The 23876-nt window shown below is 34.4% G+C and overlaps 2 protein-coding genes across 4 annotated transcripts; one reads left to right on the top strand and one right to left on the bottom strand.

Moving 5' to 3' along the window:
• The first annotated feature begins 404 nt into the window (after positions 1-404).
• Positions 405-1973, top strand: LOC100782233 (elicitor-responsive protein 3). Its single transcript, XM_006577313.1, has 5 exons — positions 405-471; positions 603-668; positions 1065-1203; positions 1601-1736; positions 1815-1973. Exons 1-5 carry the CDS (start codon positions 405-407, stop codon positions 1971-1973), a joined length of 567 nt encoding a protein of 188 aa, XP_006577376.1.
• Positions 1974-6634: 4661 nt separating this feature from the next.
• On the bottom strand, positions 6635-23174 carry LOC100781696 (mediator of RNA polymerase II transcription subunit 12). 3 transcript variants are annotated; one of them, XM_014773415.3, is made up of 14 exons: positions 22744-23174; positions 22372-22464; positions 21468-21656; positions 17503-17562; positions 17039-17144; positions 16420-16488; positions 16213-16266; positions 15948-16055; positions 15357-15506; positions 14920-15267; positions 12463-14792; positions 9323-11881; positions 8553-8883; positions 6635-7581 (listed from the first exon to the last, which is right to left on the bottom strand). In XM_014773415.3, exons 3-14 carry the CDS (start codon positions 21593-21595, stop codon positions 7141-7143), a joined length of 6684 nt encoding a protein of 2227 aa, XP_014628901.1. In that variant the 5' UTR covers positions 21596-21656; positions 22372-22464; positions 22744-23174; the 3' UTR covers positions 6635-7140. The 3 variants fall into 3 exon arrangements, with proteins under 3 accessions (XP_014628901.1, XP_014628902.1, XP_006576321.1); XM_014773416.3 differs by lacking the exon at positions 22744-23174 and adding an exon at positions 22572-22735; XM_006576258.4 differs by lacking the exon at positions 22372-22464.
• Positions 23175-23876: the final 702 nt, after the last annotated feature.

Genomic DNA, 23876 nt, shown 5'->3' with positions numbered 1-23876 from the left:
AAAAAAGAGCAACCAAATTTCCTTTGGACACATCAAAATTTCACTTAATCTCAATAAAAGAAAACCGGCACCAATAACTCAAAACCACAACATTATTAAATGAATAATCAATCTCACATAAAGTGTAACTCTTTCTGAATAAATTATTAGTCACTAAAACTAAAAAGGATACCATTAATAACATGCATACTTCGTGTAGAAACAGCTATCACATGTATACTTACTAACTCTATGGTAACCTCAATTAATACGTACGTTAAGTGAACTTGTGAAACTGTCACCTTCCTCTTAATTACCCACTTAATATATTATCTGAAATATTTTCTGTGAAATTTCATCTTTAGAACCCACAATCAAACACAAAGATTCATTGAAAAAAAAAACACAATTAAAGATATTGACAAATGAAGACGGGAATTCTCGAAATACTTCTTGTTAATGCTAAAGGCATTGCACACCCAAACCTTGTTGGTATCTTTCCTTTATTTTCACTTTAGCATGTGGATTTCAATATAATGTTTCAATGAATCTAAAACGTTAATTTTTATTTTTTAGAAAACTATTTCTTTTTTGTTAATTTCTTTGAACCAACACCATTACAGGAACACCTTCCTACTATGTGGTTATTGAGTGCGGGACTCAGACTCAAAGAAGCAAAGTTTCGTCAGGTTATAATTAATACATGCTCATGCTTGTATATGAGAGAAATTATTACATAGTTCAAAAGCATCGTGTAATTATAGTTTCAATAGCATATAATTAAATTTTTGTAAATGAGAAAAAATTAATGCAACTTAGTTATATGTTAGTCTATGGAATATAACTAGTTGAGTTGTGTGTATGAATTATTATAAATTTTTTATACATCTTTTTAATTCTTATAAATAAAAAATAAAACTTAATTATATGTCACCTAAAAATCGATAAAACCATAATGATCTGAGTGTAATAATTTATTTGTATGGCTTGAACTCACACATTCCCTCTCTCTGTTTATTTTTTCTCACATTGATTCTACATTTCTACCAGTATAGTGACTGAGTTTATATATGTGATTGATGCAGGAAAACATGAGCAACCTTGCTGGAATGAAAAATTCATATTTGATTTCTCACCATTTGATTGCAAGAATTCAACCCATCTTAAGTGTAGAATCATGGCCACAGAACTCTTCACAAGTGGTGGATTTGTTGGTGAAGCCAAGTAATTCCTTTCTACACAAATTTTCTCCCTCCTAGTTATTTTGATGTCTACGTACAGAAAGGGACCTTTAGAAGTGCCACTGTACCCCTTTAGAAAATTTTAATAATTTAAAGAGTTTAATTTTTATATTTCATCAATATTTTTTATGTTATTAATCAATTTAAAAGTATTTATGTATAATTTTAAAATTAAGTATTTTATCATAATTTATGATTTGATAATAGTATACTAAACTTTAAAGTTTATATAAATAAAATAAAAAAATCGTTAGTATTATCCATATAATATGATATTTAAATTGGTTGATTGGGACTATATATAACCCTTCTCAAGATACACTTTTCCTTCAAAGGGGCTGATTTGTATATTTTGCATAATTTCTTTTCTCATAAAGCAGGATTTACATAGGTGGAATAATCTCTGAAGGAAATGATCAGGGATATATAGAAATAAAACCAGCTGCATATAATGTGGTCCTTGAAGATGACACTTACAAAGGACAGATAAAGATTGGATTTAAATTCATTGCAAATGTAAGGTTGATTATCTTTTCTTGCGGGTGGAAATTGATTATCTAATAAATGCTAATCACAATTAGTGTTTGTTAACAGAAAGAACAGTACATGATGGGGAGACGGGATCAATGCATCGCATATGAGAAGAAAGAATCATGCAATTCTATTTGTGGATGCATTTGGAGAATATCATGGTGGAAAATCTTGTTTTTCTATCATAGGAAAAGTTCCAAAGACATACAGAAGATGAATTAGGGTTATCATTTTGATGGATAATTAATTTAAAAAAATCAAAACCATGATTACTGTTGTTTTATCTTTCTTTTTTATAAAATGTGTGTATTTTATGATTTTCCTACAATCACAGCTCCAAGCTAAATTATTCTATAAATTTGTGAAGGTTTACTTATATTTTTCATACATATAATATAACTCATCTTGATTTTGCTATCTAAATTTTATTTTTTTATCGTTTAATTTTTTATGTTTAATTATAATATGTGTCATTTGTCAAAATCTATTCAATAATAATGTAAACAAACTAACAAAATATCATATCATTAATTAGATTAAGTGATGATATGATAAATTAATAAAATGTCCCATCATTATTTAACATATTTTTTTTATTCACAATAAGTATTAAAATTAAACATAAAAATTCTAGGTAGTAAAATTAAAAAATAAAATTTATGTAATAAAATCAAAATGGATGTAAATTCTTTGTAGTAATATTTTAATAGTGTAAATAAAATTTACACCATCAACTAAAAGAATTTATAATTAATAGGATTTTTAAGATAATTATTATACTACTAAGAATTATCTAGATTAGATGATTATTATTGGAGGACAATGATGCATTAATTATTTTTCCTTTCATATCCTTCCCCTCCTTTTCTTTCTCTTTTTTCGAAAAAAAATAATTTGTTCGCCTTGAATCCTTTGAAGTTTGAAAACTAAACAGGGTTTTGTTTTGTGGTACAAACTATTGTGGTCTAGTATGATAATTTGTGTATGATACACATTTTTTTAGTCTTTCAATTTATCAAGGTGCATAATGTTATCATGAATCTTGTCTCATTAGAATATTTCTTTCACTGTGTCCCCTTCTCCATATCTTTCGTTATGTCTCCAACAATAGTGTCTGATGACTGACATAGCTCCACTGTTGTCATAGATCCATCTTCATCACGACTCCATTGTCATCGCAGATTTGTCTTCATCGCGATAAGAAAACAGAAACAAACTATAAAGACAAATATCACAAGAGGAGTGATTGAATTGTGATTTAGAAAATTTTAAAGTCTTTTCATAATCAACAAAGCTTTTCGTCTGAACTCACAGTCAAATGATGAAAAAAATCCGCAAAGCATAAGATATTTTCAAACATCTAAAAGCAAATTCAAACCTTAGGTCAAATAAAGCATAAAGAAATCAAGTAAAGATCGTAATCATGAAATTATACTGATTTATCTCAATTAGTGAGACTACATCCAATTCCTAGCAAACCACTAAGTTTCAATAGTTTCTCACAAATTACAAATATTATGTCACAACTACTTTTGGCTCTACAAATCAAGCTCTACCTCAACTTTGATTAAAACCTATTATTTTTTTTATAATACTAAGTCATTCTTGATTCTAAACAAATAAAAAAAAAATATTTGTTGTTTGAGTTTTCATACTAATTAATTATGTGATCATCTTACAGACAGATCTACAATCAACACTTAGTCTTTTTTTTCAATATATTTAAAGTGTTTTGAGAGCTTTTGAACTTTATAAAAATATGCAAAAAAAAAAAACTTTTTACATAAAGAATAAAAAATATTTCTATACAAGATTCGTAATCTTATTCTTCAAAGATTTTTGTATTTATAATTTTTATCTTAAAGTGTTTGTTATCTCACAATGAGTAGATTTTTCACTTAGAATTTATTCTGGTTGACTTTCTTCACTTCAATAGAAAGTCACTTTTTCATAAGTGAGAACAAGTCTATATACAACAAAACACTCTTTTAATGGAACTTAACACATTAGATCTTAAATCTTCATAAGATTTAAACATATCCTACCCAGAATGTCTATGCAAGATGAATACCATTGCTATTGTGTGATTCTTAATATACAAACTAGCACAACATAATATGATAATGTACCAAGTATAACTTTTAACATTATTTATTTATATCAAATCATAATAATTAGAAAATCTAAATCGTATTAGGATATAAACATTTTCTTACTTAATAATTTTTTTATGATGCCATAGGAGTGAAAAGTTGAATATTCATCAGATAGATAGATATATCAGTTGAGCATGAGTACAATCTTATCATATACTAAGATAATACAACCTTGAATCATAAAATTTACAAAATAATAATAATAATAATAATTAAGTTGATAAAATCCTAATTGGAGATGCTCTTTTTTTCTTTCTTTCTTCCTCGCGTCTCAATTTGCTACTGCAAAGCAAATACTCATTCCTTCCTTCAAATCCCCATTCTTCTCTCTTCCTTCAACCATTGTTCGTTCTGATTGAACTTTGCTAGGGTTTCAACCTCTCTCACTCTCAGTAAGCAAAGGTACCGATTTTTTTATTTTTTATTACAAGTTAGGATCTGAATTCGTGATTCTGTAATAGGAATCAGGAAAAAGATTCCCTCCCCGCCTCTCAGGTAGGTTTCATTCGTTCTCTTGAGATTTGAATGGAATTGCATTGTTTGTGTGCATAGCTCAGTGCTGGGTTTCACTCTTTTCACAGTTTGAATGTCTCTCTTTTTTTAATGACTTATTTCCATATTGACTGAATTGTTGTTTATATGTCTTTTCCCCCATACTTTGTTGAATCATGAAATAATCATCTGTCTTGTACGTCAATATTCAGCTTGTTTGTTGAAACATGTAACAGTTAGATTCATTCTTGTTGAAAACTTTTTATTAGAATAAATACTCAAATTTGTCTTCAAAAGTGTGATGGGGTGACAAATTGGTTGGGGTGACAAATTGGTCTATGAAAGATGTAAAATATAAATTTAATTTTCGAATGTACAAAAAATGTAACAAATTAGTCATGTTGTTAAATTTGTAAGATTATTTTATTATTAAAGTTGTAATGTTCAAGGACCTATTAGTTAATAAGTTATATTTTTCGACAACCAATTTGACATTAAGTTGTAAAGTTTAGGGACCAATTTATCATTAAATTGTTTGCATGACTTGTTGTACTTTTTTACATTCATGGACTAAATTTGAATTTTTCATCTTTTATAGACTAATTTGGCTATTTATCCTTTTTATTATTAAAAAGTTTCCTTAGATTTTTTTTTAATCATAAGCTTTTTGGAACACAAACTATAAGCTAATCTGAAAACGCTGGCATGTTTTATTGTGCTAATTTATTTATGAATTGGTATATTTGGAACTCAATGCTCCTTCTGGTGTCCATGATGTTGTCTTGCATTAATATATAATTGCAGGTTGTATCCTTAATGAGAGACCATCATCACCAGACTATAAAACAAATTTTTCTTTCCAAATGGCATTGGTTGTAATGTGTGGGCAGCCATGCAGTGGGAAGTCCAAAGCTGCACGCTGTCTTGCCGAAGCTCTCAAAGAATCAGAACCAAAACATCAAGTGAAAATCATAGGATGCGAGGAACCTTCCTAAAATTGACAGGGCAAACAAGTTTAAGTGGTCCACCACCTCCTTCTGATGCAGATAGTGCAAAAAGAATGTTCATTGACTACTTGAACAGGGAACTGGGAACATCCTGAAGATATGATGATAGTCTTGCAATTCAGCTTAAAAGATGCCATATTTGTGTGATTAGATCCTGAGCTGTTTTATATTTTACCTAGAGCATTATTATTGAATAAACTGGTTTTTGAATTCCCTCTTTATTCTACTATCAATTAATTTTCTTCTTTTCCCAACCCAAGTAATGAAGTAAAAGGTATATTTTTTTTTATTGACAAATGTTAATCGAAAAATGTATATTTGGTTTAAGAAAACATTTTTTTCATTACAAATAATTATAAAAATGTCATTTTATTCACTTATTTTTTTATTTTAAATACTTCCATTGGTTTTTATCATTTTCTGTCCAATCATTTATAAGAATAAAATAAAATAATTATATATTTTAATTATTTGTGAGGATAGAAAATAAAAACTGAATGTTAAGTTAAATTGCCCCTTTTTCCTTCTTTCTTTGTTTAATAAAACATCCCATTTCCTCTCCATAAGGGTATACTTGTTTGCAAGATATCTTGTGTTTGGATGGAGTATTTTAAGAAAATAATTTAATTTTAAGTGAATTTAAAATATCATATTCAAACTGATTTGTTTGGATCACATCAAAAAAAACTTCTAAGCCTTGAAAAGATTACCAAAAGGAAGATTGTCAAGACAACCTACATAAATTTGTATGCTTATTTGAGTTATTCCATGCAATTTGTTTTCCATGGTTATATTCACGTTTTACAATTTGATTTAAAACTCATTGAATGGCGTCTATATACTCTTGCCTAGGTACCCAACGTAGGCAACCAATCGAAATATTACCGGCATTAGTCTATCTCACGTCCTACATTTCCAATACTAATTATCACATTCGATAACACAACTCACATCATGTTAATAAATCATATTTTTCTTGCTGCTCCTAAAAAGGTACATTCTAAAACACTGCAAATTTTGCAATGTATGCCATACGAAACAAACGTTCAATTCCATTTAGGGGCATTCTGGTTTTGCTTTGATAACATTTACCTAATATACAAGTGTGCATTTATCACAAAGCTAACATAATGTAGTTTTTCCTATCAAGATAGGAAAACAATATTTAGGGAGAAATGAAACTATCTAGAATTGCCAACAAATAATTGAATGCTGCAGCTCATGGTGATGCTCCAGATCAACCACATAACTTTTGATAATATGAATATGAGAAAAAGAAACAATGGTTGATTGCGCCTGAGTGGGCTTGTGCCCCTAAAAGCTATAGACAGTGCTCACACAAGCGTTCACTAGACAGAAAAATGAGCATGAAACAGCTACGAATATCACTTTAGACTATATTACTCAGATCAATTGGTAAAGTAAAACAATCATATCCCCATATATACAACAAACCTCTGAACTGAGCAAGTGCACACAATCCAGATGGGGGTGATCAAACAGGCCAGAACCATTGGATGAGCTGTCTTGAACCCTCCCTTCACCCATTTTTTTTCAAAACAATGCCCCTTCAGCTTCGTTTAAACTTCAACACAAGAAGGGCAAGCACAAAATGACATCTTCATGCCATTCATGCATCAAATATCAAATATAAATAACAAAACTGCAATCGCCGGCTGTCAGCTGAGGGGTTTGTATACTCCAAAAGTCCAAACCAACAAAAAATATTGTTAATCAACTATCGTCATCCACAGCACCAACATATGTGAGGTCCGTCCGTCTCACCCTTACAGCCCCTTTAAGCCAGCTGGTGGCACGAATATTAGCGTGGTCACCACTTACTATACTTGCAGTATTACCTGCTGAAGGGTAAGATCCAGCGCCATCTTCTAAGAGCGTCCAAGGATCTATTTCCAAATCATTGTCCTGTAATTTTGACTTCCCTGATGCATTAGATGCAACCCTTGATAGAACTGAATTCCTCTGAGGGATAGTTGAACTACTGGAGTTAGACCCAGGATTTGTAATGCTGGGTTGAAGGCAAACAAGAGCAGAATTTGAAACAGATGGTGGCTGGCAGGATAAAGAGCACCGCATAGAGGGAATGAGCATGGGCATTGCAGCTTGGATACGCCACCGAATAGTGTCTGGCAGTTGCATACGATCCAAGTCATTCTGCATCGGATAACAGATCATTAGACAAGCGTGACTAGGAAGATTGAATTAACATTTCTAGATTGCCAAATATGTAACATAAACATTGCCAAATTGTAGAGCTTCAGTAGAGATTTATGAAGCACGGATATGGCTAGCAATATCTGATATGACACCAGTACAGCATGTGATACATAATTTCTTGAAAAATAAAGGTATGGGCATGGCATGATGCACCATATAACATATACATACATATTATAGAGATCATTTATGAAAAACCTTGGGAAACACATAAAGCCATCATAAGAAAATAATGGTCAGGTCATTCCATGATTGAAGGGTGAAAGTAAACAAAAATAAAGAGTTTTTAGTTCCAATATTATTCATTGCAGACAACCGAAGTCTAGAATTTATCAAATTCTGATTATATCCCACATTTGTTGACAAAAAACCTCAATGGAAAACGAAAAAGAAAAAAATTACAATAGATAACAATTTCCAATGATGTTGAAATAGCATACGTACCATATGGCGGTTTATATCTCACACCGGAAAGGTATAAAAAATTTCAAGTATCAGTCCTTCCTAGTAAGTAGCAAAACAGAAAATCTAATAATACAAGATGTCTTGAAGAAATGTCTGGTATTACCATGATGCCATCATATCCAATTAACAAAAAAAAAAAAAAAAACTTGCATACAGCATCTATAAATCCTTAAAAAGAAAAACTAATTGAATTAAGACTCCAATCAGCTACAGAACTTCTAAGCATGCAGATCATACATGCACAAACAAATAATTGTTAAGACATTGTATTTTAAATTAACACCTTCCCAATACTTCAAAGAATATTATGTTTGTTGGCTATTTCATCTTTGACAACCAGTTTCACAAGGAAAATTACATTAGTGTTAAATATGCTGAAAAGCCACCTAAGGGCTAAGTGACTAGAACCAAAAATTATACACATACGGGCTAAAAGAACAAACCTGCAAAGCCTCCAACAATTCTCGGTCAATTCCAGAAATTTCCCTCGTAGGTTCACTGATTGTCTTTGAAACAGGCTTTGCCCTAAGCCAACTTGGTGGATAACTACTTAATAATCCATGCAAAACCAACAACAAACGATCAAACAAACTCCCAGAAGAAGAATCCACAAAAGCAGCAGAAGCAACTTCAGAAGATGACTCTGCCTCCCTTATAGGCAGAAATGGCACAGCATTCACCGAAATGTCTGCATCCTCATGCACAACCCGGCTACCAAGGAGACGAAAAATTACAGTGGCAAGAAATTGTCTCATGCTCCGCACAGATGGCTCCCTGCAAAATTGAAATAAATGGAACTCAAGAATAGTTTCTAACATTCTAGGATGTAATAGTTCCATCACAAGCACACACAAAAAATAAAAAAAGGGCAATGCCTTCATGGAAAAAATATCCATATTTCCACTACTAAAAGAGAGGCCCTAACTGATTTAATTGATTTCCAACTCTCAAAATTTAAAGCTCAAATCCATTTTGTTACAAGGAAAAACTATCACTTTCAGTAGCAGCAGCTGGGACCCAGATAATTCATACATAATAGAGAATTGTATTTCCGAAACTGAAAATAATCATATAGCAGTTAGCTCCAATCTTTTCTACATTTCAAGAAAGGAGAAAAGGACCGCAGATTTTTATTTTTTTTTCACTTGACCAGTGCATCAAGAATCCTATAATGAGAAAGCTAATTACACATTACAATATCCAGTCTTATTACCTGTCAGTGCAAAGAATAGGAAGAAATCTCAGGAGCAACTGCAACCGTAATGACATAGAAGCTCGTAGAGCTGCAGGAGATGGTGGAGAAGAATCTGCTGCAACTGTTTGTCGTCTAGCTAATGCAGGGCCTCCACCTCTCATATTTTTGCGGTTATTTACTTTATTCGGCTGACCTTCAACTCCAGGAGGAGCACTTCCTACTGGTTTACTTCCACCTGTAACAGCAGTTATTTGTTGCTCAATATAACTTAACTGTTTCATCATATCACTTGCAAAGGAATTGCGGGATTCATCAGAACTTTGATCTATGCAAGGAAGAAGCAACTCAATAAGAGCCCTCTCAGTCACTTGCTGCTGGCACCTTTTCAAATCCATTCCCTCTTCAACAACTTCTCCTTCTTCAAGGGATGTGCTATCAAACTTCTTGTTATCCCCTTTGATAGTTAATGGATCAGTAGACGGGCTACACCAACCCCATGGCTCCCAAAATTGGGTCTTAACAGAAAGATTTTTTTTCATAGCAATGTTATGTAGCCTTTGCCTAATGGTCTTCCGACCAAAGAGGACATCCTGGCCTGCAAGGAACCATTTACCTTGCAACAACATTGAATCCTCTAGTGACCTGCCAAAGAGATGAATCAACTCCGAAAAAAGGGGTGCAGCATCAGGTCTAACCAGTAACCTTGTGAGAAGTATTTGAATAAAATTGTTCTCATTCTCAGAAGCAGCAGAAGCCTTCTCTGTACTAGGTGAGGACAACTTTATAGCATCAACCAAGGACACATCACGATTCTCTAGTCTTTCAACGAGGGCTTGTTCATTTAAGAGCAACCTGAGTACAACCCACTGCCAGTGAAATTTGGCAGGTTGCAAGGTATCCAAAACATGCACAAGCAAATCCTGAAGCTTAGACTCACTATCTGTGAATTTAATTTTAGACTCACCAAGTCCAGACATTCGGCTCCCATCATCCTTTGTATAAATAGATGGTGGCATCTTACAATCAATCATGGCGTTCAGGAAAAGCCTAGAGCGTAGGGGAACAAATGCTGTGGATTTTAAATGCATATCAGACCCATTAAACTCTAGCAAGGTTGCAAGTTCAGAATCACTTGCATCTGCAGCCATAAGATCATAAAGACCCTGACAGTCTCTAAAACATACATCTCGAAATGGCAAATGTTTTATTGCATCAGTTATGGCCATTGAAAGAGACTGATAAATTTGATTCATGTCTTCCCGAACTGTAGCATTCAGCATGAAAGGTCGCCACCTAACAAAGGCAAATATTGAATAGGCAGGTGGAAAGACCAAATTTAGAGGAAGCATAAGTTGCATCCTTGAAAGAGCCATAATAGATGGTTCACCCAAGAGTTCCACCACTAACCCTTCACAGATTGTTCTGCAGTTTCCAACAAGCAATCTAAACCAATGGACATGACCTTCAATTGAACTATCCACCTTAAAAGCCATAACTGAACGAGCATTTCCATTTGAATTGGATCTAGCGTTTCTTACAAATTGTGCCACATCCAGCCCCTCCTTTAATCTGAGAACTGCCACCATCCTTTCCAGGCTGGTAACACCATATACAATTGCACCAACAAGAAGTGCAGAAACAGCAGCAGCAATTTTTGTTGTTTTTGCCACAACCTTAATAGAGTTGCTTCCCATATCATTTGAAATAGTGTTACTAGAATCATGGGCTTCAGGAGACATTTGAAACTGAGAACGAGATGCTTTACTAGGAGTAAAAACACCTGCAAGAGCATTAGAAGCTTCAGTAGCTAGAGCAATATCAAATACACGGCTTTGGCGTTCTCCCAGAGCTTCCTTAAGCAGGCATAGACAGGTTATATGCATTCGCAGAATGCATCTGGCATAGTTCAATGAATTTGTAGCTGACATTATATTTGAATGATTATTGCCAGATGAAAAATCAGGCATTTTTGCTAAAGTTGGACCAACACTGCCAACAATCGCAGAAACAGCAGAAGAGACCAAAGAGGGATCTCCTTCTTGAGCAGCACCACCAGTCTGCCTTATGCAATCAATCAAACCCATAACTATTTGGTGAGCAATTTGATATCCATTATCCCATTTTTCTAAAGCAGGACCTTTTGGTGTACCAGCAGCAAATAGCTTTCTATCTTTTCCAAAAAGATAGTGGAACGCTTCTTCAACATTACGCTGCACTATATCCCTCATGCCTGCACCTACTCTGGACGGTAACCGACCACCACTTATCTTCTGACGGAAAAAATCATCATGGTCCTTGACTCCAGCTGGAACTCCTAGGGGTAAACCTAACTCTCCATCCACTGACCCACCAGACTCAAGTTCAGAGGAAAGTCTAGCATCAGATGTAGTCTTAAAAGTTTTCTCCCACTCGATGACACTAGCCACATTGCTGTATTTTCTCAACAAATACCGAGCAAAAGCTAGGGCCCCTGACCCTGAAACCCTTCCAATAGATGCAATAACAGTGGCAGCACGATGCATTGCAGATGACAAAGCTTCGGGAATAAGGTCTGCTGCAACAAGAATGTTCTCATACCTACATCAAATACATTGCAGAAGTCAAGTTTGACAAAATCTCATAACATCCATAAAGAAACTGTCCAACACAAGGAAAACACCACTCGTAAAGCACTGGTTGAATAACAAAAATGATAAATACTTCAGGGGGAGGATGGCCCATAATAGATGTAGAAACCTCACTGAAGGTTCAGCAAACTTGTACTATAATTATGTTAAAACTTGAAACTGGAACAAGTATTTATGTTGTTAATTTGTAAGTATAGGATTTTATTTAGGCAATCCGGATCCTGAGTAGACAAGCAATGCAGATTTAATCAATACTGACCTGATTAAAGATGACAAGAAATGGAGCATAAGAAGAAACAGATATAACAGCTTACTACCAGGTACTCTATAAAGCATAGTATTTATATCACATATGTAAAAGGTGCTAAGCCATTGAAAAGTATTAGAGTAGTAGACTACTCTAATAAAAAAGAAGCAAACATCACAATAATTAGAAGGAAATGCTGGATGGGGGAAAGTCAAAATAAAAATATTTTCCAAGAGACAGCAAACAAAAACTATATATATATATAAGATTGCAGAGCTGCAAACCTTCTGAGTGATGATAGCAGAAAAGCCTCTCCCACATCACAAACTTGGTTTTCCACATTCCTTGGTAGCATCAGCACATTCCTCCCAGAATGAATTGTAGAATTGGGGCTATTAAGAACCTTTGGCAGCAACCAAAGGAGGAACTTGACAGCTGATACCAAATCATCAGAGATATCCATCAAATAAAGAATCACAGAAAGTTCGTCTTCACCAAGTTTCCACCGTATTGAGCCTCTATCATCCGCAACAGGAAAAGGCCTGCCGAACTGACCAACTTTACCAATATTTTTCTCCACCTCTTCAATTACCTGCCTAACAACAGTCAACAGCCAAACTGCTAGTGCCCTTTTCTCAACAAAACGTAGCTGCTTTAATGCTTTTCCAATGGAAACTATATCCCCAAAATGACTTGTTTGGATGCAATCGACAGACCTCTGCCCCTCTCCATCCATAGCAGTTTTATGGTGAGGGCAGCTTACCTTGTTACCACACACATGACTAGTTGATGCCCCTTGGCTACTCTCAATTCTAGAAGCTGCCAGTTGAGCTAGACTCTGAGTTTTACGCACATTCTTTTGCCGAATCTTGGTGACCTGCTTGGTTGACTTCTGAGATTGATCAACTTTGAGAGGCTCTGGGGATTTCATTCCCTTTTTCACCCACCATGCATCGTCATCATCAGATTGAACTGGAGAATGCCCTTGAACAAATGAGCTTCTTTCCTCACTTAACTTTTGTCTCTTTGCTCTGCTACATTCTTCACACCCAGGTGTACCCTCCACTGGATCAATCTTGCTGTAGGGAGACCCAATAGGTCTTCTAACACTGCCCTCAGATTCATCACCTGTAGTGCTCAAATTAGATGAACAATTAGGTAGCTGTAACAGTACCGAGATTGCTGTTCTTAGTTCTTCAATGTTAGCATTATCCTTTGCACTTTTAGAAGATATTGTGGTAGAAATAACATTTCTCTGATCAATTGGCACTGCAGAAACTTCATCCTTTGTAGAAGCTGGATATTTTTTTTTCTTCAGAGCAGATAAATTGGAACCATTGGCATCATCATGGGACATGCTCAGAGGACCCCGAAGTATGAGGCGGCGTTCATTCAAGTAAATTTGCAAGGCTTCTTTGAGCTGCGGCCCTTCAACAATCCCTGATTCTTCCAGAACATCATGGATAAAGCATCCAGGTAGCTGCTTTAAGATTCGATAGTGTCTCCTCCATCGCTCCAGGTCAACCACATTTACATACACATCCATGATCCCGCTCACTATTAGCTGGCGTACATATGCCAAGGGGTAAAAGATGCCTGCACGTATGAGTTCAACCATAAATAGATGTAGGCGCTTGGGACCTTCCCCTTTATGCACCACATGCTGATCAATCCAACAAACTATAATATCATGTAGAGGACCTGGGCTTTCAAATACAGAAGAACCCATACTCTTTGAACTAGATTTCGATCTGGATACATTACCCACATAATTCCAATTCTGGCACTGACTCGAATTCTTTGCAAGATGACTGGCTCTGTGATTTTCATTTGTTTGTTTTTGTGAAATCTTCACATCCCTAATCTTCATCAGTAAAAGTCTAACTGCTATATGCACTTGGGAAAGATCTTTCCTACCTGTAAACTTTATGTCACGAGGAGGAGTACTGCGAAAATCCCTAAAATCACAAGTTGCCCACTCACAGAGGAAAAACACAGAATATATAAGGGCTGTATTTACAGTCCCAAACCATTTCAGAGATAACCTTAAGCAAGGGCTGACTTTGGAAACCCAGCCTTCAGATACAGTTCCACCACAAAGTTCTTCAAAAAGAAATTTATATGCTACACGCAAATCACCCAGCACAAGAGATTTATCCAAAGCTTTTGCAACTTTAGCTAGACAATGACCTGGATAGCCTGGGCTTGCAGACTTCGCCAAATCTTCTGTATGTTTCTGAATACATGAAATAATGTGACCAAAATCATCTGAACTATTTTTTATCTTCCCTGCAGCTTCAGTTGATTTTAGTACAAAACTCCCATCATTCATTGTATGTGAAATTACAGAGGATGGTAAAGGAAAGCAATCCAGAGCAGCAAAAGTATCTGGCACCACAAGTATTAAATACCGGAGCATCTCAACCACAGCATAAGCTGTATATGCCCTCCTGGAATTATCTACTAAGTCAGAACCACCTGGAGCAGGATCACGAATGACACGAAGAGCTAATCCAGCAAGAGTGCGTACATAAGATTGAGACAGGACAATAGTTTCTAAAAAACCGTATATAATAGGCAATAACAGCTGCCAAACCTCAAGCAGTTCTTTTTCCTGAAAATTACAGAAGTGAGAAATCAAAACATGAAGGTTGAAATCAGTGAAAGATATATACATCACACTTTTAGTTTCATGAGCACGTTGTACTTGTTAAATGCAAATTGATGTAGAAGGTAAAGACCTGTAGTTGATTAAACACCCAATCAATGACAAGAGAAGAATGAAGCAACCCTTCAGCATGATGCCATTGCAGAAGCCTCACAATATACCACCATCTAAAATGTAAGGATGGTCCTTCACCATCAGAAACAGATAATAATGGATCATTTTTATTCTGCAGTGAGCCAGTATAAGGGATTTGTGGTGATCGCTCTCGACCATGAGAAGCAGAATGCAAAGCATTCTTTGACAAAAATTCATCCACAAGTGTTTGTAAGTAATTGATAACATCTTTGGTCCAAACATCAGAGCGAGACAGCTGAATCTTGTCAGCTGCCCCAGAAGAAATACCAACAGAACCAGGTCGAACCTGAAAAGGTCAATCATAATCTACAATATTAAAAGATATTAAGCAATTCATCATATTAGGTAAATATAGCAACGCTGAAGCATCCCTACCTGATTGAGGTAAGTAACCTTGATAAACCAGGTGGCCCTAAGCAATGGAACATTATTCTTGATAAGAACCTCTAAAAGTGATGCCCTTTTATAACCATGAGGAACATGATCAGCCAAAGAGCGTAATCGCTTGTGCTGCTGAGATAAACCCTATAATATAATTTTAACCAAGTTACTAAAGATACATTGAACCACCAAGTAATATCCAAAAAAGTAGTATTTAAGGATTTTACGGCCATAACAACCTGTCAGCATCAAGTCATCAACAACTAAAAACCTAAGGAATTAGTCATAGTAACTTATATAAGTATATAACAGTTCTCCTAATTGAGTAAATCCGTGAATAGCTAAGCCTGTCCAGAACAATTCAGCATAAAAACATTCCAGATCCTTCCAATATTCAGATCCTGCAGCCAGTCACATCAAGACTACAACCATCTACTACTAAGTTAGTGACCATTTAAAACCTTGTGCTTTCTACATATAAATTTAACAAAAATGTATTAGAAACAAAAGTGAGGGGTCAAAGCTGGTATACAGGAAGTTGCACAAAGAAAAAAACAGTAGGAGCAAGGCTATCACCAAGTATACCTCAATCCATTTCTTCTGGAAGTCCTCACCACAGGGTCTTAGTTCAGGGAAAATGCCAGACCTGCCAAGTTGTGATCCTGAAAGAGCCACACCATATACTTGACCAGCCTGTCAAATCAAACGCTCATATAGATCAAACACCTTCTGAGATAGGTAGACTGCACTAAATCGAAAATAAACTGGAAGAAAGCACACAAATATGGATACACTATAGAAGTAGAATGTTCAGCAAGGATAAATAGATCACAAGATTAAAGATCATCACCTTCCTCTTCTGAGCACGAGATTCATTGATGGCCCTCAGACGTTTTCTAATAGCCTGGAAATTAGATGAAAAACTACAAGTTATATATCCACATAGGCTTCCAATGAATACCCAAAAAAAATGTGCAGTAAATTCAGAGCTCAGACATATAAACAAAAATAAAGAGGACATAAATATCTCCAAAGAGACAAGAGACAAGAGAGTCACCTCTTTGCATTTAAGAACAATGTTCTTGTTAAAATGCGGAACCTGAGTTAGTGAAATTTCTCTTGCTTCCTAACAGACACAGGATGCAAGACAAGGTCAAAAAATAGCAGATACCAGACAAAAGAGCAGGTTTGAACAGTTGAAAATAATCTATTCTAATAAGAGCACAATTTGATTTCTATAATTCAGTGAGTCATCAAGGAGATCTATGATTCTAAAGAATATATGCATGTCCATAACACTATTTCCATTTTGAAAGAATGAAAGAATTTGATTATAAAAAAAACACCAAGTTCAAGAAAATGCCAGATTACAGTTCCAAAACTTTCAATTACCCTGGACATATTCCATCAAAAATATTTACAAAAGAAATATGAGAGTTCAGCATAAAATATTCAAACCTTGAAAAAACAACAAATGGATAACTGGAGAAGTATAACCCAATCAATCATAAGCAAAGTTGCTACTCTAAAATATCTGATTTGGTATAAATACAAAAGTAAAATTAGAGCATCTTTTTCTTAGCTTTGGCTTTTTGGTCAGCTTCCTGAGAGATTTAAAAAAAAAACATTTGCTTCTCAAAATTTGAGCTTTCCCAAAAAAGTACTCAACAGCATACCTCGAGCCCCTCAACTGTATCCCTGTATCCAGATTGCAAATATTCTCTGGTCAGAGTCTCTTCAGGACAATTTGGCGTTTGGGGATGAAAATCTGGTGCCCCAAGCCTGAGAAAAAATAATTTCATTTTACATGTTAATATACAAGATAATAAAACCTTGAAGCTTAACGCCTTAGAGTAGAATTACAAACCCACAACCACAAGAGTGCTGAGAAATCTGGAGAGAAAGAGAACAATTCTATAAAGGTTTATTGAATCTCAGAAAAAAGGAGAATTCTCCTCCAAGAAAAAACATAAGCTGATAACAAGGTGGGGAAGGGGAAAACATCATAAATGCATTTTTTTTGTATTTTAACAGCGCAATATGAAAATATTCCCCCCAATAGAGCCTGGTACTAGTAAGTTAATCATGAAGTAAAAGTAGGCAACAATTTTAAAAAAATGCTATAATGAACAGGAACTACCTAGAGTTCAAGGGTTCTTTATCACACTTCAACTTGTATGGGTTTAATGGTAGTTGTCGCCTGCAAACACAAAACCATTGTATTCAACTTGATTAACAGCATCAGATTAAGCATAGTAAGAAAATAAGATGCCACTTTATTATTGAATATGAACTTTATAAGAAAAGAAACTTTAGCAATACTAGGTCAAACAAATATAAACAATATTCCAGAAGCAAGAAAATATGAATTTAAAATGTCATTATTAACCAAATGAATGGAACAAAAACAGAACTCCCAACCCATGCTTTCCAATTTAGTTCTTCATTTAAAATATACACAACCCTAGTTACACTGCATCCATCTTTTCAGAAAAATAAAAAATAAAAATGCAATCCATCATATGGTACTCTGTGCATTCAAATGATTAAGAATATTTTGAAACTAGCTATGGTATGGTAGAATCACTCCCACTAAAAAAAAAAATTAAAATGATAAGAAAAAGAGAAATCTTATCTTGATAAACATAAAAACAGAAAGGGGAAGTAGTGAAAGATTATACCAATTTCTGCCGAACTAGTGCCGCCATTCTCTAATTTTATATGAAAATTATGTTTACTACTTTATATGGTTTTAGTGGACAAGGGAAGGTCAGGTTTTATATTTGGATTGTGGTACTTAATTAATAGAATTAATACTAATGACATGTTGCACTACATAAGGTTCTTTCCCCTAGGGTGTGTTTGGTAGGAGAGAAATTTTTTCATGCCCAAGAATCATGAATCCTGGTTTCCTAGGAATCAAAGAGTTACATAATATTTTTACCAATAACTTTAATTATTTACCACATTAAATAATTTAATAAGAGTAACATGATATTTCTACCGTAATAAAAAAAATTAAACTTGGGAAAGTAGGATTCCCACCCGCCTCCACAGGAATGTTTTTGTGGGAATGTTAGTTAAAAACGATTCCCAGGAATTCCTGGGAATAAGTTTCTTAAAAATGCGTACCAAAGAGGGAAACTAAAGTTTCCCAAGGATTCCTAGGAAAGTGAAAATTTCTCCCCTACCAAACACCCCCTTTATGACATGTGATGCCATCTCAGAATCTGTTCCTCACTCGTTCTTCCATTGTTAAGCTGCAATCCTGGTGAGGCACTCCTTTATTTGGCACTTTTAGTGAATGCTGGGTGTGTGCTAGGTCCATGGAACAATTCTTGACGATTAACTTTCATGGTTTTGGTAGAAAGAGACAGGCTAAATTTTGTGCCAATGTGAAATTTCTGCTATCATTTGGTGCATTTGGCAGGAGAAAAACTCTCAAATGTTTAAAGAGGTTTATTTGGTTCATCACATTAAAACGTTTGGCATTTATTTGGCATAGAGCACATGGCCTTTTTAATGGGGTTTTGCTAACAGATATGTTAATTATTGATCAAGGAAGCTTTGTTACATCAATTTTCTCTTTTTTCTTGAATGTTTTCTGTATTTTTTGTCCTTTAGGAGAATTCTTTATCTCCTTTCACTTTGTAATTATTTTGTCCAACTCAATATATTCCTAATTTTATATAACCAATCCAACAATAAATACTTGCTAACTTTGCAGAATATAAACAGAATTCAAATTAAAAAGGACAAAAAAAAAACTTGAATTAACACTTTTAACATTTTCTACATTTATTAAGTCAACACATCCAGGCAAATAGTTATTTAAATTGCTACCATAAATTTTACTTAACAATATCATGAAAACGAGAAGATATTACTAGAAGAATAAAAAAATCAAAATAGGATGCAAAATTGCAAACATATCCACTATACAGAAAGAAAATAATTAAATCAGTGAAAACTTTTCAACCCTGTATTTACCAATTTACTAATTTTCTTACAACTAACATTTTTGGTCCTTGCTATTTATGAGCAGACCAATTAATGACATGCTCAAGGTTGTGAAAATCTCGGGTAAGATTGCAACATTACACGCTTTAACAATTTTCGGCCCAAATCCCACGCAAGATCGACATAAGGATCAGGTTTCGTGAAGATTGCAGAGGATTGCGATCTTCCTCATCCAAGATCGCATGATCCACTCCATGCCAATCTCCCGCAGGTCAGGTTTTGATACAAAACCCCTTTGCTGTCCCAGCCGATTCGTTTGCAAGTGCCCTAAAATTCTTGATTTCACCCATTTTGCAAAACCATCTATCGCGACGATGACTTCAATCCTCACTACTCCTCCCTCTGCTCTCCGTTTCACTGCAACCACATTTTCTGCTCTGTCTCTGCCTTGCGTCCACTGGGTTGTTGCATATTGTTCATAACATGTGTCTCTGTCAGGGTTCTGTTCTGTTCTTGCTCTGTTTTGTTGGTGTGATGTGGTGCCTCTCTTGTTCTATGTAAGAAATTTCTTTTTTTATTGGACTGTTTTTGTGGTTGAGTCAAAATTTCTTACTTATTTATTACTTTGATTTAGGCTAACTGATTATGAATTTCTTATGTTTACTATTTTGACTTATTATGAGTTTTTTCGGACCTATTAGCTATGACTTATAAATCTATAAATATTAATTTCCAGTTTAGGTTTAGCTCAATGTTATCATTTACAAGATATTTTCCTTATCTATGTCATTTTTATCACATGTATATTTACTATATATAATTTTGCATCTTTTGGGAGGATCTTACAATCCATGAGATCCTTCAATTTACAATCTTTCATCCCCTTTCCTGTCCCGTGAAATCTCAATTTTCACAACATTGGATGTGCTATAGAAGTGGAGCATTGCAGTGCGGACCTGGGAAGCTACAGAAGCAGGCTCACATCACAGTTTCTGGTTCACAGTCACACTTGCAGCAGAAGTCATAAATTTGTGCACAACAGCAGCACAACTCCAACAGGATTCAAGAACATTTAAGGCTGATGTTTTCCTGGAAGTGTTAGTTCAAAAACTCATTTTAACCCCTGTAACAAAGGCGATCAGGGGGTTTTGTGGAGGGTAATCTTCAATTTCAACTTTTTCAGTGGTTAATCTGTTAATAAAAAAAAATCCTAGTTTTAGTATGCAAGGTTGTTGTTGGTTTAGCATCATAATGGGACAGTCACCCTGAATCTGGATGAACCACGACCACCTCCCTTCTCCAGCAGTATCTCCGGCTTTTTCTGGCCAGGTTGTGACAGTTTCCAGAAAGCCTGTAGACCTCGATGGCCCTTGCCTGGTGTTTTATCCTCTGTTCTCTGTTCTGTCTCAGCACCGCTGCTTTGTTCCTTCCTTTCTTTTGGTTTGATAGCAGACTCCACTGTCAAACAGGTGTTTCATCTTTATATGTAGAGTGTTTAGCTTCAAATTCTGACTTTTGATTGTTTACTATGAATATTAATGTCTTTAATTTTGGGTCATTTTTATTTTTCAGTATTTATACATGTGTATTGTAAATTAACTAATGTGCATCTCAAAGCATGATATTAGCAGTCATCCCACTACCCACTATCCTACTAAAGTAGTTTTGGAGTCAGCTATTTCACACCACTATGGTTATGAGCATGAATATCTAACCTAATATTGCTTGCCGTTTTACCATCAAAGCAGATTATCAAAAGTAGACAGATTAATAGTAAAGAAAATAAAAGGAAAAAGAATATTTAATTGGTTGTAATCAGAGGACACTCTAAGCAATTAAATGCATAAGAAATGAAAAATGAAAAGATATAATAAATGCTTGAATATCCGGATCACTCAAGAAATAAATGAACCCCACTCCGGTGTAGTTTCACAATTTTCAAAATGATGTTCATCAAGTGAAAAAAGAAAAAATCATTAACCCAAATTATTAGATAACAGAAAAAGAAAATATATTAAAGCAGACCACTGTCTCTCTCAACCACAAATATTTGGAATTTGCAGTTCCTTTATCACATATGCTATAGTCACAATCATTGAAAAGAAGAAAGTGGCAAAAGTGGAAAGTGACAGGAAGCTCCCTTACCTTGAACTTACAGCAAAGTTAGCTGGCAAAGAAGGTGAATCAGATCTTCCTGGGTCCCTAGCAGATGGTCCACCTATTGTACTGTTGTTAACTGCACTAGTGCAGCTGCCAGCATGATACCTTTGCATTTCCCCCAACTATAACCAGCATACTGCCCTCGGCATCATACCACAAGTAGTATTAGCTAAACTGCATGATCAACAATGCCACCCAATTAATTTCCAATCATTGCCAATTAAGCAAACAAGAAGTACATTAAAATAAAACAGAAAAAAGGATGCATACGGCTAAGCATTATTGGACTTCCTTCAGCTGCTAAAGGATATGTACTGAAATCCCTAATGCACTATTATATATCCCAATTTTAATCACCATCAAGCAGAGTGTTATTATTCTTATTTGTAAGCATACAAACACAAAATGGATAACAACTGAAAAAAACAACAATGCCACAAATAAATCATAATATCAAACTCCATTCTGCAGACTGCTTTTAAAATGCTAAACATAAAACACAATCTGGAAAACGACAAAATACAAAACACTAAAGTCTAGTTCACACTGAGTCTGGTATTCACAAGATATAACCCAACCCAGCTGCTAAAGATTTTGAGGAACTTGACCGTTATATTCTGAAACTGAAGTGAACATTGATACCCCCATATAAAACCACAGCTCCTTCTAAAACGCAAACAGAAGAACATGGCCAAGCAGTTGGAAAATTAGAAAATTTTAAACATACACCCTCAACAGCATCTTCTCATCTATACTACCGCTAAAACCAAAGTCATAAATAAGCAGATAAAATATTAGTTATCAATGTAGAGCACAACTTTCAAATTGGAATCTCCATTAAAGGCTTCCTAGAGACAAATTCCAATGAAAATACATATGGAAATTGTACCTATATATGATTAAGTGCCAACTCTTCGAACTAGAATATATATTTGTTGTGATCAATCATTATGGTAGCTATAATTGTAGCCCCAGCCCATATCTGAAGCAATAAATTACAAGAGAACACAGAAAGTAGCAACCTTGATCAAATCATTCCCGATCCTTAAGTATAGTTCAAAACCCATAGGCAATAAAAAAAATAAATACCCTTTCACTTGTAAATTTTTTTCCTCCCAACTCAAAACACCTACTGAACTAACTAGAGCACCAAATGAAACCTTCTTCGGATGCAAAACACAACCTTGAAGACAACCCAATTGCTTAATCGTCTAAAAAACGTGGGATTGAAAGCGAAATTGCAAAAACCTAAAATTCGAACCTAATGCAAGAAAAAGCGCCAAAATTTGAACTCCGAAGCAAGATCCAAAACTAGGGTTTGTGGGGGCGAAATCCCCAATTTTTAATTTTTTTTGCCTTTCCCTCAACTTCAGAAGCCAATTGCGGAGGAAAAAATTGGGGTCATGGGAGCTAGGGTTTCAGATTCGTAATTAAGAAAAAGAGGGGTTTCTTTTATAATAATAAAAAAATAAGGTGAAACGGGGTTGAAGATTGTTAAAAGGGAAAACTGGGGGCGTGCCTGGGAAGACAAATTTTGGAACTTTGAGCAGAAGGGTCGAAGAGAGAGAGAGAGAGAGATTGCAGAGATGAAGAAGAAAAAGGGTGTGAAACTTTGACTGAGTTTTTGGGTGGTGATGACGACGACGATGCTTCTGTTGGTTGCTTCCTCTGATAGGAATAAAGGGTGAAGAGGAAGGGATCTCCTAATTATTATTATTAAATTATGTTTGTTCTTAATTAATAATAATTATTATTATTTGTTCTTAATTAGTTAACAATAATAATAATAATATTATTCTTTATTATATTTAATCATTTATTATGATTTTGTGTGTGCTTTGTATTCCTTTCATGTCCTTCTGTTTTGATCTTATATACATGGTATTGTAGGAGTGGTTGGATGTATTAGAGACAACCTACTAGGGCAAAATGTTCATTAAATTTGTAGGAGGTATTAATTAAGTGTTCAATAATGTAGATTTTGTGTTTATTTGTGTAGTTGGATTGTTTTTTATATACTAAAATTGTATGTCATATCTTATTAGTCAATTTTTTAATGACTTAAATATATTTTTAATTCTTAATAAATATTCTATTATTATGTTTATTGATAAATTTTATTTTGGAATAAGTCTCTACTAAACCATTAATTTTATTTTTTGTTTTGATTTTTGATAAATTAGCAAATTTTATGTTTGTTCATTGATAATTAACAAATTATGTTTTAGTCTCGTCTAATTACAAATGAAACAAATTTTATTAGGGAATAAAAAAGATGTCAAGGAACAAACATAAAATTATAGTTTTATTAAGGACTAAATACAAAATAAAAATTTATTAAATAATAAATACAAAAATTAAAAATTTATTAGAAATTAAAAATATATTTAAGCA

Source organism: Glycine max, chromosome 3, assembly GCF_000004515.6.
Source record: "Glycine max cultivar Williams 82 chromosome 3, Glycine_max_v4.0, whole genome shotgun sequence".
Classification (NCBI taxonomy): domain Eukaryota; kingdom Viridiplantae; phylum Streptophyta; class Magnoliopsida; order Fabales; family Fabaceae; genus Glycine; species Glycine max.
Note: the sequence above shows the minus strand (reverse complement) of the source record. Positions and strands in the feature narration are given on the sequence as shown.